The 18,467-nt window shown below is 42.6% G+C and overlaps 1 protein-coding gene across 5 annotated transcripts in view; it reads left to right on the plus strand.

Annotated features, from left to right (window-relative positions):
* SLC8A3 (solute carrier family 8 member A3) overlaps positions 1 to 18,467 on the plus strand; it is a 161,737-nt gene that overhangs the window by 138,086 nt on the left and 5,184 nt on the right. For all 5 annotated transcript variants that reach the window (XM_082224438.1, XM_082224440.1, XM_082224439.1 and 2 more), the window contains 2 exons: positions 4,222 to 4,239; positions 17,513 to 17,637. In XM_082224438.1, coding sequence (XP_082080564.1) covers positions 4,222 to 4,239; positions 17,513 to 17,637 — 143 coding nt within the window. The remainder of the gene's footprint in view (positions 1 to 4,221; positions 4,240 to 17,512; positions 17,638 to 18,467) is intronic.

Consider the following 18,467-nt stretch of genomic DNA (forward strand, 5'->3'; position numbering starts at 1 on the left):
TGTCCTACCAGGCTTCGCTCACCTTGAGAGGGATTGGAAGGGAAGCCTATTCTTGCCCTCATAGTCTACCATGTGAACTCCAGGTTTGGGCCAGTTGCTCCAAGCTCAGAACGCATGGCCTCTTTTAAAAGCCATTCTTGAGTTCCTGTACCAATAATTTAGGGACCTTCACCACAAACCTAAGTTTTGTTGCCTGTGTATTCTGAATGCTGTATGAAAAGCAAATGAATCTGACCTTCGGTGAGTTTGTAAGTAAACAATTTTTTAACTTACTAAATGTGTGGTCTGTTTCTATGCTAAGGAAAGAGGGGAACTTTGGAAGAAGTTGAAGGGCATATTTTAAAGATCTAACAGCCTATATTTCCACACTTTACTTTGCTGCATGTTTTGTGATTTTAAATCTCTGCTCGGGTTCTCTCACCCAAGAGTTCTTGCCCCAAACCTGGATCTTGGCATCCAGGGAATTCTCCTTTTTATACCTATCTTTTTCCTTGCCAACCAACATTCCTGAAATCTCATTGATAGTGTTCTTCAAATATTCATGTGTAACATTAGAAGTGAAAGAAAAACACTCCATTACTAGAGTGAAGTGCAAATGAAAGGAAAATATCCCAGATCATCAAGAAATGGATGTTTTAAGAGAAATAAAGGTGCTGTTTTTGTTACAGAAGTGGTTGTTGTTGTTTTTTAAAATAAAATCCTAGTGTATTGATATGTCCCTTTTCCATAATTAGCCATCCCTGAAGCAGTTCACAACAGCCAGTTTTCTAAGTGAAAAGCATTGGGGTTGGGGAGACAAGTCAGTTTACATGCAAATAAATCCAAACAGCTCAAAATCAGCAGGAACCCTTGCACTAATAGGATGACATTGATGGAAACAGGGCTCGGATTCTTAAATGGCAACAACTTTGGCAATCAAATTAAGCAGCCTTCTAGACTGGCCTTTTGTAGGCAGTGCCACCCAAAAAACAAAAAACAGAAGCAGAATGTAAGAAATGGTTTGAGAGGATTTCACCATCAACATTGTGATCTGCAAGCTGCAATACCATTGATAGGTGCATATGGGAGCAAGGAGAGGGGCTCATCTGTTCCTTCTGATTAGATTACAGTATGCAGGCTAAATTCGTAGAAGATCTTTTCCCAAGACATTGAAAAGATAACGCACATGAACCTGTCTCCATTTCACACTTTTATCAAAAAGGTCATATTTCTCCAGACTGTTCTTAATTACATTCTTATTTCAGAATTATATTTCCTGCTAAGGCAACCTTTCATAGAAGCAGATATAAAAATAGCAGAGACTTGGTTGTATGTGCACTACAGACTGCCAGCAATGTCCTACCCCTAGATTCATGCTTTCCGCCATTAACTTTCGCAATGATTTTTAATTTATTTTCATAAATTATGTTTACCTGCATAAACAATATCAGGAACAAAAAAAAAGTACATTTCTAACACATGCATATTAATGTATAGAATATAATGGTGTGCTTCAAACTGCTTTTTTGACCATCATACTATCATATTCAAAACAATGAGAAATAGCATTTTACATTGGGATGAACTTTCAGTCATTCGTTTGTTTATTTATATTTATAGCCTACTTTTGAGAAATCTTCTCCACAAAGCAACTTACACTACCGTATATCTAAAATTGTTTTACAGGATAGAAGACAAAATAACCCCACCCATTAACTTTAGGAATAAAACCGCAAAACAACATTAAACTAAAAGGACTCACGGTATAATATTCCCAACATGACCTATTAAAAGCGCCCCAAAGAGGTATGTCTTCAAAGCCCTCTTAAGAGCTTTGTTAAGGATGATACCTGCCGCATCCCCAAAAGGACATGTTTTCACAAGTAAGAACATTTATTACAGGTGGCCACCAGCCCAATACTTTTAACAGGTGGGCACCTAAACAAATGGAGCCTCTTTTTGTTGATTTCAGGGCATGGGCAGGCTGTTATGGGTCCAGGCAGCCTTTCAAGTAACCCAGACCCCCGACCATTAAGGTTTTAAAGTGGACTTGGAAGCTTACTAGCTATCAGAGCAATTGGTACAGTATAAGTACTGCATGTTCCAATCACAGTCATTTTCCAAATTGTCTTCAGCACATTACAGTGGATGTGACAAGTGTATGGATAACTCAGACAAGATCAGACCTCTCTCAGAAAGGTTGCCATTGGCATATCAGCCAAAGCTGGAAACAAGTGCACCTGGCCACTGCAGCTATCTAGGTCTTCCCAGATAGGAACAAATCCAGGATCTCCCCCCAAATGATCCTTTGGGGGAGTGGAAACTCACCTAAGTCTACCTGTACCCCTCTATCCAGACAGCAATTCTCCTTCCCACAGAATGCCCACCTTGCCTGGATTTAATTCTAGCTTTTTTGCTCTCATCCAACCCAAAAGGGTCTCCAAGCATTAGTTTAGGAACTCCTTGGGATTATCAGATGAAAAAGAGGAGTAGAATTGCATGTCATCTTCATGTTAGTGCACTTAAACTCAAACATTCAGGTGCCATCTCTCAACAGTTTCTTATAAATGTTGAAAACCATGAAGGTACCCCATGGTTCATTGGCCATGGGGTGAAATAAAGTCCTCCAATACTACTGTCTATTACTGGGTTTCCATTATGGACCAGGCCACCATATCACCATGTCTCCCAGGCCCAATCCGACCAACTGATCTAGAAGGATACCGTTGCTTATGATATCAAAAGCCACTGAAAGGTCCAGGGGAACCAGCAGGATTGCACTTCCTCAGTCTGGTTCTTGGTACCTGAGTGAGAAAAGCCATTTCCATCCCTAATCTTTCAGACATACTAAATTTCAAAGCATACAAGTTTTTAAATGAATTTCACAGTAATATAGTTTCAGAAACAATGGTGACTGGCTTAAAAAAACCAATTCCTGTTACAAAATTCCTATGAGTCATATTAAATCTGAAACATAAAAAAAGAGATATAATAGGATTAAATGAGGCATTTTAGCATTAAAAAGATTATTAACTGTCTAAACCTAAATTAACAGTTCTGTCGTTAAACTACTCCTATCCATGTCAGACTACCAGTTTGTTGTTGGCAGCCGTCAGTCTCACCTGGAGACTTCCAATTAGCAAATAGAAATTAAAAGACTTGCATCAGAAGAGATTTCCAGCTGCATTATGAGATTGAGAAAGATATGTAATCATTTGTCCTAAGTTATTTGTTGTAGCTAGTCATTGTTAGCATTACAGCTCCTGTTGTTTTATCAGTACTTTTATCTTGTAGTTTTATCTTGTACTTTTACAGCTCTAGGGTTCAATAGCACCTGACTTAACCAGCATCTTGATCAAGCTTTATAGAACAAAATCACAAAAAGATTATTTCAATCTCAAAATACCGTTAGACAAATTCGTTTTGGTTCTCGGGATTGCTTTACAACTGCATTTGTAACTCTCTGTAACATACCCGGGGAAAGTTAAGGAAGGTCTAGGCATTAGCCTTGGGGCCGTCAATTATTCTTCCATATCTGGCCATGCCATGAGCTTCACTTTGTATCTTGGAATTGTACCCAGTCCCCCTTACAGTTATACAGCTTACCCCTTACAACTGTAATATCACTGACAATTACCGTAGCTAAAGGAGTTAGCAAAGTGAACATGCAAAGTAGATGGGGTGATGTTTTATTTCCTACTGCAGCAACAGTAATTTTGCTACGGAGTAAGGTGACTTAAAGTTCATTTTTAAGCATGAATCATGACTCGCATCTTACTTTTTGAGCAAAGGCAAAGTTACAGTCGCTAAGCACCAACTATTCTAAGGGTTCTAACATGACTGAAGTCCCCGTCAGAAAAAAACAACTTATTTGGGTTGAGCTTTGGCTTATCCCAGATCTTGCGAAAGTGTTGCGAATTGGCACACTTTCTGACTCCAGAGACCCACCCCACCCCACCCCTTCAAGCCCCACCTCCCTGCCTCTGCTCATGAAGGAAAGGGGGAAACCTCTGGTAGCCAGAACCTTTGGTACACACCTGTTCTCTCCAGCTTCATGTTCATTTTGCTGCTACCAGGCATGTTCACAAACCTGCATCTAGCATGTGGCGGCAGAAAATTCACAGCTACATCAAGTCAAGTTCATTGCTCATTTAATACAGTCATCTGCAAAATGAAACTGCCATGCATAAGTTATTAACTGTTCCCTTTTTCTCTTCTTTTTTGTATTTCTGTTTTATATAGCACTCCTCTTGACACAAGGTAAGTTTTTTCCCCTCTCTCCCTTAACTGGTTTGCTCTGTTCTTCTCTTTGTTGTGGCCTTGATTTCAATGCTTCCCTTTTATTTGGAGCTGCTTGACCTTTCATGTATCAAGCTGTGCATTGAGACTATATGAATTTAAGACCATTGGCATATGCCCCTTAGAAAGCTTCCCAGAAGGAAAGGAGGCCCTCAGGCCAAAAAGGATACTTCACCCCTGTTTCTGCGCATTTGTGCAGCAAAATTTTCCTTGATAACAACCTAATTTGAGAGTTCTCTCCATGTCCACACACATGTTGTGAATTTCTTATCTGTTCTAAGGTAGCAAGGATTTGGGTGGGATTGCCAGAACAGGAGAGCCTTGCTATGTCCTTGCTCTTTCCCAGATCGAATAAACACAGTAGTAGCAGAAGAGGAAACTCCCTCACTTTCACTGCGCTTATTATTGTTGATGCAGGTCGTTGTACAGAAAGGAGCCCCTTTTGCATACTTGCTGTCTTAAGGCCCTATTCAGGTATTTGATGGTATGCTAGACAATCTGAACAGGAACTGTGATCATAGGATGAATTCTAAGAGCCTTCTACTATGTGTACTTAGAAACCCACTTCAGACTTTCCCTCTCAGTGCCGGGAAGGTCTGAAATGGAGACAGTGCATTTGGTGGTGATGGGGGCAGTGTGTGTGTGTGTGTGTGTGTGTGTGTGTGCGTGCGCGTGAGAGAGAGAGAGAGAGAGAGAGACCTACCAAATTATTAGTATTATTTACCCACCCTTCAAGTTAAGGTCCCAGAGTGCGTTACAACAATTTTAAATAACTTACCATCACAAAATAGGATGGGACACACACACACACACACACACACACACACACACACACACACACAGGTGTCAAAGGTGCCCGGCTTCCAGATTCACCCAAAACTGTATGGTGAAGTTGCCAGGTCACCACAAGCAGTCCCTCAGGCACAGTGCACATCAATCTTCCGGTGAGGGTGATGGAATTTTTATGATCTCATGATCCCCTGCCCCGTCCATCTGCCCTGCAATGGTGCTTCACCAAGTACCCAGACAGACACAGCTGGGTTAGCATAGGGTCACAAAGCTAATCTGCCCAGTGAGCCCCCTCATCCATGAACAAATCCTGGGTGATCAATGTTTTCTTGCAGACAGACCTGGCATTTAGCCACCACACCGGGGGGGGGGGGTCAGCCAGCCGGTATTCCCAAATTCTGAACTGCTGCCAGGGCTCCTGTGTGCATTCAGGTGAAGGCCTCAGTAGCATAGTGGCAATGCTTCTCTTATCAGGCAAAGAGGACTGTTCTCTTCAGGTGACTCTGCTGAGACGAGTTAAGTAGTTGAAGGGCTAGAAGCTCCCTGCTCCTACCTCTGTATCAGGAATCAGGGGACACCCAGGAGCTGCCCCCACTCAGATTGCCTGTAGCCCTGACTTAAAAGACCATTTCGAGACTGAACTGTATGCTCGTTTCTGCCTGGGGCTTCCATTGGAGGTTTCAACAGAAGGGAGAAAGCACAATTTTTTACCATTTGTAAAACACCACTTTAAGACTCTAGTGGGTGTCAATAGTGACCTGTCATCATGATGTGAAGAAGGTTTGCATTTACATCCACAGCTTAATGGACAGCATTACCAAGAGGCAGGCAGGATGTAAACAAGCCTCTTGGAAAGCAGTAATTGCTGCTGTTGCTTTCCACCTCCCACTTCCCCACCTCCTGCTGCCCTCGCTTGCGATCTTTAGCTCTCTTTCATTCCCCATCTGTGCAGTTTCTAGTGGTTCTCCCCCCCTCAGTGAGTGACATTCTTGCCACCTTCATTCGCATAGGATCAGACAGTGGCTATTGTCAGCCTGGTCTCCAAAGTCTCCCCTTTGTGTCACCTGCACACTAATTATGGTTCAGCTTGTGCCCTTAAAAAAAGAGTGCAAAATGATAAGAATCTGTCTCACAGCCCGGAGAATGAGGCTGGTGTTTTGCATTCAAATGTGCTTGGACCATCACCTTCCCTTTCCCTGAATCTGTCAGAGTCCTTCTGGCTGCAGCTCTCAGAAACGATCTATGTGCATGGAGATTGACAAGTGCTTCTCCGGCGTGACAGCCGCAGCTCTGTGGACAACTCAAAGTGCCCTCTATCAAATTTTCTTAGAAGGCTTTGTTGCGGAGAGGCATTTGAATTAAAGCCACGCTCAGGACATCCGAGTTACTTAGATAACGGACATATGCCAAAATCTGATGCTAATAAAGTGCATATATAATATATGAATGAGAGAAAGAGAAAGAGAGAGTCCCTGGCATATTGTTATGAATTGTTATGGTCTTGGCAAAGCCTGCTGGCTAAAGTCACACAGTAGTGAGATACCCCACCAAGAGTACATTGAAGCTGGCCTAAGATACAAAGGGCAAAATGGCGTCCTCCTTCCCATTCCATGTGTAGAAATTAACTAGACTGCCATTTCATTTATTAACACTGTTTGCATACCATCCAAAACTAACTTTCTCTGGGCAGTGAACCAATACAAATTAAAGTGTATAGGTGTATGTAGTGCAAACCTTCTTTTGTCTCGAATAATGGAGGGCAGCAGTGGGCAGCGGAGGGAATCCCTGGAAATAATTACTTGCTGCAGCAGCTGAATAATTGAGGAAAGGAGTTGAGCCCATTCTTAGCAGCAACCCCCAAGAAGCAGCGGCTGCTGACTGGCTAGCAGGCCAAATGCCTGTATAGGCTGCTGAGGCCTTCCAGGAAGCAGCCACACATTTCTCCAGGGACGACTGCAATGCCCTTTCCTCCACCGCTGCCTCCCCATTGTTATAGCTTAGAATGCACTTTGCCACCCCTACTTTCTTCAGAGCAGCTGCCAGAAATTCCTGGCAGCAAACCACCAGACTGGTCATTACTGATAACAGGACAAAGGAGACGAGTGTTTACATCATAGGCAACAATGCCTTTATCATATCGCTCACATCTCTTAAAAGCTGTTCCCTGCCTCCAGTCTAAAAGTTATACGGCTTCCGTCACACACCACAGAGTTCACCTAGTGTGTTCATCGGTAATGGCACCTTACCTTTGGCTCACGTTCAGTAGGTCTGCATAACATTGCATGTCAGATGACCCAATCCCTGTTAGCAGAGGAGCTCCTCAAGCAGAAAAAAAGAAGTGGATGGAACTTAGGGGGCTACTGGTGGAAGCACACAGGGGCCAAGCGTGTAATGAGCTCCCAAATCTCTGTCAGCTAAAAATTATTCTCGCCATCATTTTTTTTCCACCCCAAAAAGAATTTATAAGTATCTGTAAAAGCATATCTGCACCTCTGGTTGCAAATGGGATCCGTTCCAGAGGCCTGTTCGCAACATGAATAGAACGCAACCCGCAGCGGCGTGTCTGTGCATGCGCGGGTTGCGATTTGCCGCTTCTGCACATGCGCATGATGTAATTTTGCGCGTCTGTGCATGCACGAGCGGCAAAACCCGGAAGTAACCCTTTCCAGTACTTCCTGGTCGCCGCAGGACACAACCTGAAAAAACGTATCATGAAGCAAACGTAACATGAGGTATGACTGTATAAAGTAGAGTAAGAACAGCACAAGAATATGCATACTCTCTTAGTTGTAAATGTACATTTCAATGCCAACATGCACTCAGGATTCAAGAAGCTGCTGTGATTGGTGGCTTCCTGTTATCTAGAGAGACGAAACTAAAACACCTTCAGAGACATTTCTGTATTACATTCTTTGTATACACACCTGGATCCCTTGTGTACAAAAAGAGAGAGACATCAACTGGAGAATAATTGGGAAGCAAAGAGGCGCTTTCCTTCTTATAATTTGATCAGCTCTTCAGTTTCAGGAAGTCTTTCTCAGCTGTTCCCATAGTAATTTTGTTGCTCTAATTCAGTAGTGTGCTAATTTAATCAGATCTTCTGGAACCAAATAATATGTATTAAAATAATACGATTTCTGCCCTTTCTTGTGCTCAGATTTGATTGCTTTTGGCAGGTAGCATTGGATAATTCACTCACTTGGCACTACTGGAAGTTGCTCTTAAGTTAATAAGGAAAGAGGCTAAATCTCTGACCATGTTAGGAAAGAAAAAAGGTGCCCAGAACACAGCACCAATTCCTCACCAGCCACATCTGCTCCAGACAGCACCCGCCTCCTTTAGATGAGCTGTTGAGTGAGCAAGGTTTATATAATGACACTTCTCCTCCACTTAACTTCTGCAGTCGGGCCCCCTTCCACGGGCTTCGTTGACATCCCTTGGACGCATGGACGATGTACTTCAAACCCTGTAAATCCTGTGGCAGATGATATCCAGAGCAACATAAAAAATGCATATGCCACTGCGCACGTAGAGTGCTACTCAGGACAGATCATGACTAATAAGTAAAGAATGGAGGTGACATTTTCACTTAGTCCATGTCATGTTAGATTTAGAAAATGCAAACATTTCAGGAGTGTTGGAAAAAATTACGTTGAAAATTACATTGAAGTCTCTTTGCCTCTAGCTTCTGCCTCCCCACCACCACAAAACTTCTATGTTGTGTAGCCTTCTTTAGGCCCAGCTCTGCGTAGAAAACTCTCCCTGTCTCTCTCTCACACACTCACTCTCCTCCTCTCCTCCATCTCTCTCTCTCACTCACTTACTCTGTGACAGTGTGACACAATGGCTGTATTATTGTCCCCATGTTCATGAGTCTTCTATGTACATTACATGTATTCTCTGCCCTTCAGAAGTTTGGTTGCTCTTGATAACCTGTTTGTTTGTCTCTCAGAACTAGGCATTACATGTTTGTAAGGATGCCTACCTAAAACTATCCTAATTCAGAACAATTCAAATTAGGGTGTATGAAGATGTGAAGGAATGATGAAAGCATGTGGGATTTTTAATCCTATATTCTAACATTGACCTATGCTAGGGATGATGGACCTCTGCTCTACAAGTGTTACTTGATTACAGTTCCCATCATAGCTGACCATTGACCATGTGGGCAGAAGCTGAGGGAAGTTTGAGGAATCCAACAATATCTGGAAGGCCACTGTTGCCTGTTCCTGGCCTGCACCATCAATGAGACTCTATCTGAATGTTTGACATTCAAAATAGAATCTTCTAGAGGCACAAGGTGTACTAGGAAACATTGCTATGTTCTTAACTGTTATGGCACCTTAACTGGGCTTTGAAGTTCCAAAAGATGTCGAGAGCCACAGGGTGAGAGACTTTGTGACTCTTCTAACCCCTTCCCTCTTTGAGAATCTTGGTCATGAGGGTTAGCTATGTAACGCCAAAGATAAGGAAGGAGTCCAGAGTTTCATATCTGGACATTGCCAAGATTCAGAGATATGGAATTCTAGTAGTCATGTAAATAGGAACTACACTTAAGTTATGACTGAAGCTACTCCAACTCAAATTTCTGGCAGAGTGACTCATTGTTCAAATATCCTGACATGTCAGACACATGTAACTTATGGGTCATCAGAGCCTAGTTCATCACAGCTTATGCAGTGAAATACTCCTACAACAGATACTTCACACAATCTGTCACTATGTAAAACAATTCACCAATGCATGATTATTTAAACTAATAGTTGTTGTATTGTTTGTTAATCACCCCATACCATAGTTTTCTGAGCAATGTACAGTAAAGTTTAAAACAAATTTTACATGATAAATATAAATAGTGCAATCCAAAAAATGCCATAATAACGCACAAAAAATGTACCCAAGGGAGGCATGCCTGACACCAATATTGTGTTCTTTTTGGCATGTGCTTAAAACCTTATTTGCCCAGGCATGTTATAGCATTTTTAGCTGGTTCATCCTAGTTTTATTGCACTGTTGGTTTGGTTTATAATAAATTGATAGTCTTTAAATGTCTTCTTATATCATCCTACAGTTCGTTTTTATATTGAGGGTGATTGATGCAGGATGGATGGATGGATGATAGATGGGGAATTTGGCACAGGAGTCTCAGTCATCACAAGAAGTGTAATGTCCAGGATGGACGTGATCATTATCCACCTGTACATAGATACTTTGTGATGTTTTCAGTGAAGACTCGCCTTCCTTTCCTCTAAAGTAAATATCAGTATCATTTTGGAACCACTTTCACTCACTCCAGAGTGTCTGCGATTTACACCTCTTGCAATAAGGCTAGGTTTGCCCCACCTTCCTGGAAATGCACCCTCCATTTCTCCTTGTCCAGAAAGAGGGCATCTTGCCTCCCGCCTGCCGTTTAGCACTTGCTTAAGTTCAGAACGAGGGGTGTTAAGGTGGAATTATTTCCTCCCAACCTTTGCCATATCTGGAAAGCAGAGATGGGAACCAAGGAGGAACTGGCACATTCATTTCCCTGCCTGGCATCTCCAGACCTTATCAGGACTAATTGGACTTGACAGCTGGGAGTCTCGGGTGCAAGCCATGTTGAAAGCTGAGTACTGAGGCTGATGCAAACAAATCAGGGCTGGTTAATAATTAAGCTGCAGTTTGGCAGCTTTCACCTTGACAGACTTGACCTGTCAAATTAAAAACTCTTCAGCTTTTTTTGTTCCCGGACATACCTGCTGTTGGGACTCCTGCCACTTTAAGCCTGTGGGCGATTGTGCCTTCGTCGCCGATCTCTCCCTTCAATGTTCACGGCTGTGCCTTCCTTTCTATCTTTAAAGAGGACCTGAAAGCCGATTTGTTTTAACTGTGCTGTGGACTTGTCAGCAGTCGATTTCTCCTTTATGGTATCTTCCTTTCTCTTGAAAATCTTTGTGCATTTGTTATTCTCTGTATGGCTCCTTGAGTGCCAGAAGCTGGGGAGATGGTGCTACATGAAAAGTTGTGACTGTCGTTATCATTGTTGTGAATGGATTAGGCCAGGAACAGTCAGTTCTGATGCCTCTTTTTTTTTTTTTTTTTTTGGGAATGGCCCCCAAAAGCATACTTCTCTGGGAGTGAGAAAGTACAGGCTGAACATAGAAGAAAGGAATCGTAGAATTGTAGAGTTGGAAGGGACCCCAAGGGTCATCTAGTCAAATCCCCTGCAACGCAGGAATCACAGCTAGATCATACATGACAGATGGCCATCCAACCTCTGTTTAAAAACCTCCAAGGAAGGAGAGTCCACCAGCTCTTGTGGGAGTCTGTTCCACTGTCCAACAGCTCTTACTGTCAGAATGTTCTTCCTGATGTTTAGTTGGAATCTCCTTTCTTGTAACTTGAATCCATTGGTTCAGGTGCTAGTCTATGGAGCAGGAGAAAACAAGCCTGCTCCATTTATTATTATTATTATTATTATTATTATTATTATTATTATTTAATTTATTTTTTAAATTTCTATACCGCTTTATATTTTTAATAAAAATCTCAAAGCGATTTACAGCATATTAAACTCAATAAATCAATAAAACATTAGCTGGGCGATGTTCCTCCGGCCTCATGAGGAGCCTCTTCAGTAGGGCTGGTGATTGTGGGCCCCACCTCCTAGGCCAGGTGGAAAGGCCCATGCAGGGAGCTGCCTTCACGCCTCACATATCACAGCCCTTTAGATATTTGAAGATGCCTGTCATCTCTTGGTCTCCTCTCTAAGGCTCAAAGGGTTCCGTGGAGCCTTGTAACTCCCCTTATAGCCCTCAGATGCGCACACAATGCGCTGAAAACATTGCAACATGCCCAGGCATGCGGCCCATGTACACTGTGCCCATAGCAGCAGCCAGTGACTCCTCTCCAGGAACATGCTTAGGAACAGCAGGAGAGCTCTATGCCACACACCTTTGTCTCTTCAGTTCTAGAGGATGGCTGGGTCTGTTGCAGGAAGATGCACCCAATGATTTAAGTGAGGAATGACTAGGGCATCCCTAGCAGAGGAATGCATGCCATGTACTGCAGGCCAATGAATGACTTTGAATGAATTTCTCTGAGCAGACAGATGTTTTCAGACCACTTTTCAGTGATGTGGAGAAAAGCATTCAGTCCACCTAGGGATGCACTTACCCTAAAGCCACAGACATCTCACTGAGAAATTTCAAGTGGCCTGCACTAGAGGTGGGAAGGCCTGGGAAAAAAATGGGGGGGGGACCCAGATTTCCCCCTCGCCCCCCCATTTTTTCAGGTTTTTTCCCAGGCCTTCCCATCTCTAGACTGCACATAGCAGCTACAAATGGACATACCAGAAATCATTCCGATATATCCACAAATGAACTTATTACTTACCTGTTGGTTGCTGCTAGATTGATCGTCCCTTAAAGGTGGAAGAAGGTGCAAACTTTCATGATAGGAAAACATTTTTATACCATCAGAAAAACTAACACAGCAACTGAAATTTTGCAGGGGGACAGCTGAGTCTGAGTCATTTGCCACAATTTGGTGGGACTTCATCTGTGGGCCCAAGGCAATTCCAGCAATGTGTTTCAGCCCAGGACAAATTTATCTGGGGGGAAACGTAGGATATGCCTCTCTTTGAGATGGGACATTTATCTCCACCTCTTCTCTCCTGAAACACATACCAGTTATGACAGAAATGACACGACGTGTTGTTAATTCGTTGTGCATGTTTGCTTCCGTTATTCGTTATGTTTAGGGAAGTTTTTGATTTTTAATGCTGTGTTGTGTTTTTAATTTTTGGTTGGGAGCCTCCCAGAGTGGCTGGGGAAACCCAGCCAGATGGGCGGGGTATAAATAATAATTTATTATTATTATTAACCTATATTTTTAGTTTAAAAAAATGCTGCTAGGGATCATCCACCATTCTGTTTGTGCCATAATTTTTAGGTACAGGTCTGTAATTTTTAGACATGGATCTGAAAGGGAATTTTGGTTTCTCCTGCTGATTTTCCGAGGAAAACCCGCTGTTTAGCACTGAATCGGAACAGACAGCAATTGGGTTTTCCATGGGTTGACATTTGTTCTAATGTTCTAAACAGTGGGTTTTCCCAGGAAAGTGGCAGGATAAACAAAAAGCCCACTCATACTTGTGCCTAAAAATCACGGACCTGTGGACGATTCCTTAGTGAGGTCTGGAGTTGAAGTGCATGGAAGACTTGTTAAGCCTCATAGTCCCCCCCCCCCAATGCCTGTTGCTTCAGTTCTGATAGTATGCAGGTGCTAGCACCATTGCTATTGCCTCTGGAAATTTTAGTGTTGGAGAAAAGAAAGAAAGATGAATTCAGTTTACGGTGCTGAAAAGCGATGCCCATAATTCTGTATGGTGATGACTCAAGTGGTTGGGGATATTCCTCAGTTGAACACCTAGAAAGAAGGAGCATTAAAGGATTATGGCTCCGACATTCAGAGATGCATCTAGTCTCTGTTTCTGTTCTTTTGTGGAGCTATTTCTGACTCAGGCAGGGGATTCCCCGTTCTGGAGCACTCGGTGGGAGCTCACAAAAGAGCCCTGACACTTCAACGTGCTACTGACTTCAAAAGGTGGATGGATTTGTCTCTGCTGCTGCTGCAACAGATTAATGTGGTCTCCTGAAACAGGAGTCCTTGTGTGTTCTGTAAATTGTGCTGGCCTTGCAAAGTTAATAATATTTGTAGTCCGGAAGGCTTTTTGAGTTGAGGCAAAGTTTTAATGATATATGGAGCATCTGTGCAGAGTTTTTAGCCTCTGAATAATTTCTTGCGGAGAATATGAGGCCTGTGGGAGTTCATGCAGTATTTATAAGTCCTTTCACATCAGGCATCTTGTGCTCACAGAATGACCTGAAGTCTTCATAAATCCAAATGAAAGCCTTATAACCCATGCACCTACAGGGTTTAGACTCCTGGGTTATGTTTCCTTTGCGTGCCAGTGCATAACTGAACGGCCAGGGTGTTCATCAAAGAAAGGCGAGAAGGACACTAGTTGACATAGCTACTAACTCTACTGCTTTCCCAAAGCAGCACTGTAGGTTGTTTCATATGTGGCACAGGGCAGGGTACTTTCAACTAGATTGTGCTCCTGAGGGAGGTTGACCTGGCCTGTTGCTACTCACCTGCAGGCAGGTAGATCAACAAGACTTCTTATTATTTCAGTCTTGTATCTTAATTGACAGCTGGAGGTTTTGACTACTATTGGTTTTGTGATCCTTTCTTTTGTTTTAAGATTAATTTTAATAGGGGACTTTCATTCTTTGCATTTTTAGGGGGCTACTGTTCAGCTGCTTTGAACATTTGCAGTAGAAAAGCAGAGCATCAACTCTAGTAAGGATGATAATAACACCAACAGCAATGACTGGAAGTGATTTCCACAGGTTCATGACTGCTCTCTAAAAGCACAGCCCTATAGGTGTTTGCTTGAAAGCATGATACACACGGAGACTTACTTTTTAGTACGTGTGTGAAAGACTGCACCAGGAGGCTGTAATCCTTGGCTTCCCGTGTCGGTCATATCATGCACAAATTCACAAAGTGTCTGACGCTTCAGGCAGACACAAACAGATCCATGTGGGAAAGACTGCAAATAAACAAAAAACCAGCATGCTACCAGTATCGTATATGAAGCAGACATCTTCCTTAAAGCAGGAAGAACCACCTGCAGAGTAGATTGGCCATCTCTCAAAATGCACACAACCTGGAAAGAAGAGTGAACCAATTACAGTTGGGGGTGGACTTTATTTAACTGCAACAGATAGAAATCAATGTATAAAACATTGGAGAGCAAACTTCACTTCGTGTTTTCAGCAGAAAACCAGTTGCTCCAGTTGAGCTTTAGAGGCAGATGTTTTGTGGGGAAAGCTTTGGAGCAAAAAAGGGGGAGCCATCAGACATGGAGCTTTAAAGTACAGGCCATGTCTGGAAAGAGTGGAAAAAAGGTAAGTGTGAAGAAGTCCTAAGTTCTGTTGCTTTTATTAATTCAATGAGCAGTTCCCATCAGCACCATGGACAAGGAAAGTTTTCAATGAGCTGTTTCTAACATCAAAATTGCCAAAGCAGCAAAAGCAAATCCTGAAAGTTCACCCTGCACAATATAAATTATAAATTATACACCACATTGTAGATTATTTGATATATTTTTAAAAGATTTGTTTCACTGCTTTATCTTGCTTACCTCCATCCTTTCTTACTCTTATTGTTCAATTAACTCTCTATTTATTGTCCCCTGTTGATCAAAACCTCCTACATGGATTGAGATTGCTCCTTAGAATATTGTCACAAGCACTTTTGGCAGAAGCATAATAGTTTTGTCATGAAAATTCTATCTATTATTGTTGTTGTTGTTAATAACACTATATACATACTGCCTGTTAACAAAGAGATCTGTGAATGGCGTACAGGGTGGGGGAAGACTTAGTGCAGGGATAGATAACTTGTGACTCTCCAGATTTTCTTGGACTACAACTTCCATTGTCTCCAAACGTTGGCTCTGCTGGCTGAGGATGATGGGAGTTGCAATCCAAAATCTCTAGAGGGCACCAAGTTAGCCGAAGATGGTCTAATGAATTCATTTACCTTGCTTTGTTTTCCCTCCCTGTCCTGAAGACAAGATTTTGTTCAGTGAAACGTCCTCCCAGTTCCTTCATTGCGCTATGACAGGTGTGAGGAGCCTCAGGCCCTGGAGCCAAATACAACCCCTCCAGGCCTCTATAAGCAGCTCTAGACCATGCCTGTCCATGGGCTGCACCCCTTGCCCCCAAACCATGCCGCTCCCTGGCCCTGCTCCACACACCTCTTCAAGTGTTTTTGCCTGGCTGGTAATGCCTCTGCTTTGCCTGGGGAGGTGTATGTGGTGTTTGGGTGTAGAAACCTCTGGTTTCTGTGTGGCTGGAATATGACCTACTTAACGACTGCATTCCATTGCTCCAGCCACTTTGCCTCTGACCCCACGCTTCATTCTCAATAAGCTCTCAGAAGTTGGCCACAAGGAAGTGTGGCCCTTGGGCTCAAAAAGGTTCCCCACCCCTGCACAATGGGGCGATGAAAACCTTGTAGTTCACTCATGATTTGTTTCTTCTGAACATTTAAAAGAACTCATATGAAGTCAGCCCGGATAGCTCGGTTGGTTAGGGCATGATCCTGATAACGGCAAGGTTGCTGGTTCAGTCCCTGTATGGTGCAACTGCAGGAGCATTGCAGGGGGTTGGACCAGATGATCCTTCCAACTCTAAGGTTCTGTGATTCTATGAATGAGATACCATCGTTGCATAGCAGTTAGTGTTGGACAAGGACATGAGAGGCCAGCCTTGGCCAAGTCCCTGCCTCTCAGCCTAACCCCTGTATTACAGGGGGTATCACAGAGTTGTTGTGGGGATTAAATGAAGAGGGGGAGAACCCTCTTAGAGTTAAAAAAGGTGGGATATCAATGCAACAAATAATGATTCATTGAAGCACAGGAAACAGTAAGTGCATGTGCACGCATAACTCTCTCTGTGTGTGTTCCACACATAACTGAACATTAGTGTATATGAGTGAGCCTTCAGTACTAAGTTGAACAAATTACCAAGTGTGATTGTGTAATCATTGGGGAAATTTCTTCTTCCTTGCAAACATAGAAACCACTGAAGTTTTCTTAAAAGAACAGAGAAAGAAATAATAGATACCTCAATCTCTCCCAAGCTGAGTTAGCAGCATTGAGTGCCATAGAAGGACATCTTACAAAATAATATGATCCTCACCTCAAATAATCATTTCCTTTCCTTGATCAATTCACTTCATATTGAGTTATTGCATTTGCCTACTGAAATCTTTGTTTCCAATAAAATATTGACATCTGCTAATTTTTTCTATTCTCATTTTCAAAGGATCAATGTGTTCTTTTCATATTCTCATATAATCAGGTTGTCCCAAAACAATGCACGCTTTCTCATTTTCATGTACTTATAGCAAGACCTCAAAGAAAATCCAGATTAAAATGACTAAAGCCACAAGACAGCATGAATTTTTGGATGTTTGAGTCAGTGTATGCAACTCTGTGTTGGATTGTGGTTCTAGAAAACAACCAGTGCAAATATAAAATTGTAAACAGTAGGGACGGAGGAAGCTGTTCCAATATTTTCAACAAGTTCCCACTTTGGGCATTTGCCCAATCTGGAGTAAACTTCCATTTCCAAGAACAAAAGAAAAAAGTATAACTGACCCCCAAAAATGGATTGACTCTCTGTTTTGGCCAATATAAGACAGTTGAGGTAAGTAGTGTCACCGCCTAGGCCCCACCTTCATGAGATCTGTTCTGTGGAGCTTGTGATGGAGACTGGCAGCATACGAGCCCCTTCTCTGCCCAGCCCAGCTCTTTTGTCCAATGTCCTCTCCCCTTTGTTGGAAGTGTGGAGGACATTCTCTCTGTATGTTGACATTTTCCCCACAGAAGTGGCAGAAAGGAAGCTGACAATGGAAGAGGAGGAAGCCAAGCGTATTGCAGAGATGGGGAAGCCAATCCTGGGCGAGCATCCTAAGCTGGAGGTCATCATTGAAGAGTCCTATGAATTCAAGGTCAGTGTTGGGTATCAGGAGACTTTGGAGGAGGAAGTACAGGAAAAGGATTGGCCAGAGAATGAATAAAGGATGAAAGGAAGGAAAGAAAGAGTGGTGTATGAAAAGGGAAACAACAGTGAAGGGCAGGGAAAGAGAGAGGTATAGGCTCTGAGGGGGGGAGAGAAGAAAATGAGAAAAATAAGTAGCAAGACCATGGAGAAAAGGATAGGGGGGAATCTGAGGAGAAATAGAGTAATAGCTTGAATTACAACATTACAGAATTAGGCTGCCTTCTATCATCCAACAACCCTCTCCTGACATGTGACTGCTGAAAATAAGGCCAGCCAATCCTGAGTGATGAGTCCAAAATAGATTGTTTGAACAACAACTTGGCCAGATATGCCCAACAATTACATGGCCATGCACAGCTAAGAAGAGTTGTCACCATTCATTCCGTTAATCAATCCAATGGCTGCCATTGAAAGACAAAATCTGGAAAAGAAGCAAATCTCCTAACCCTAAGCAGTTGGCAAATATATCACCAGAAAAAGCATTCCTTATTATGCTTCACATGAAAGAACAGATGATAGTAAATGTTGTTCTTTAGCGCCTACTCAGTCTGCGCAGTCATGTTTACAACTGTGCTTCTTAAAAAGAGAGATATTCCTATACATTTGTCAGTAAAAACATTTGCTTGCACTGTTCCCTTTTGCCTTACTGTTTGTTGTAGCAGATGGACATAAAACCTGTTTACTGTGGTCACAGTCACAGTCAAGAGCTGAAAAGGAAGTAGAGAGCATTGGGTCATGTGCAGGATATCATTTCCATGCTGCTTCAGCCTTGGATTC

This window comes from Podarcis vaucheri, assembly GCF_965113315.1.
Source record: "Podarcis vaucheri genome assembly, chromosome: 1".
Lineage (NCBI taxonomy): Eukaryota > Metazoa > Chordata > Lepidosauria > Squamata > Lacertidae > Podarcis > Podarcis vaucheri.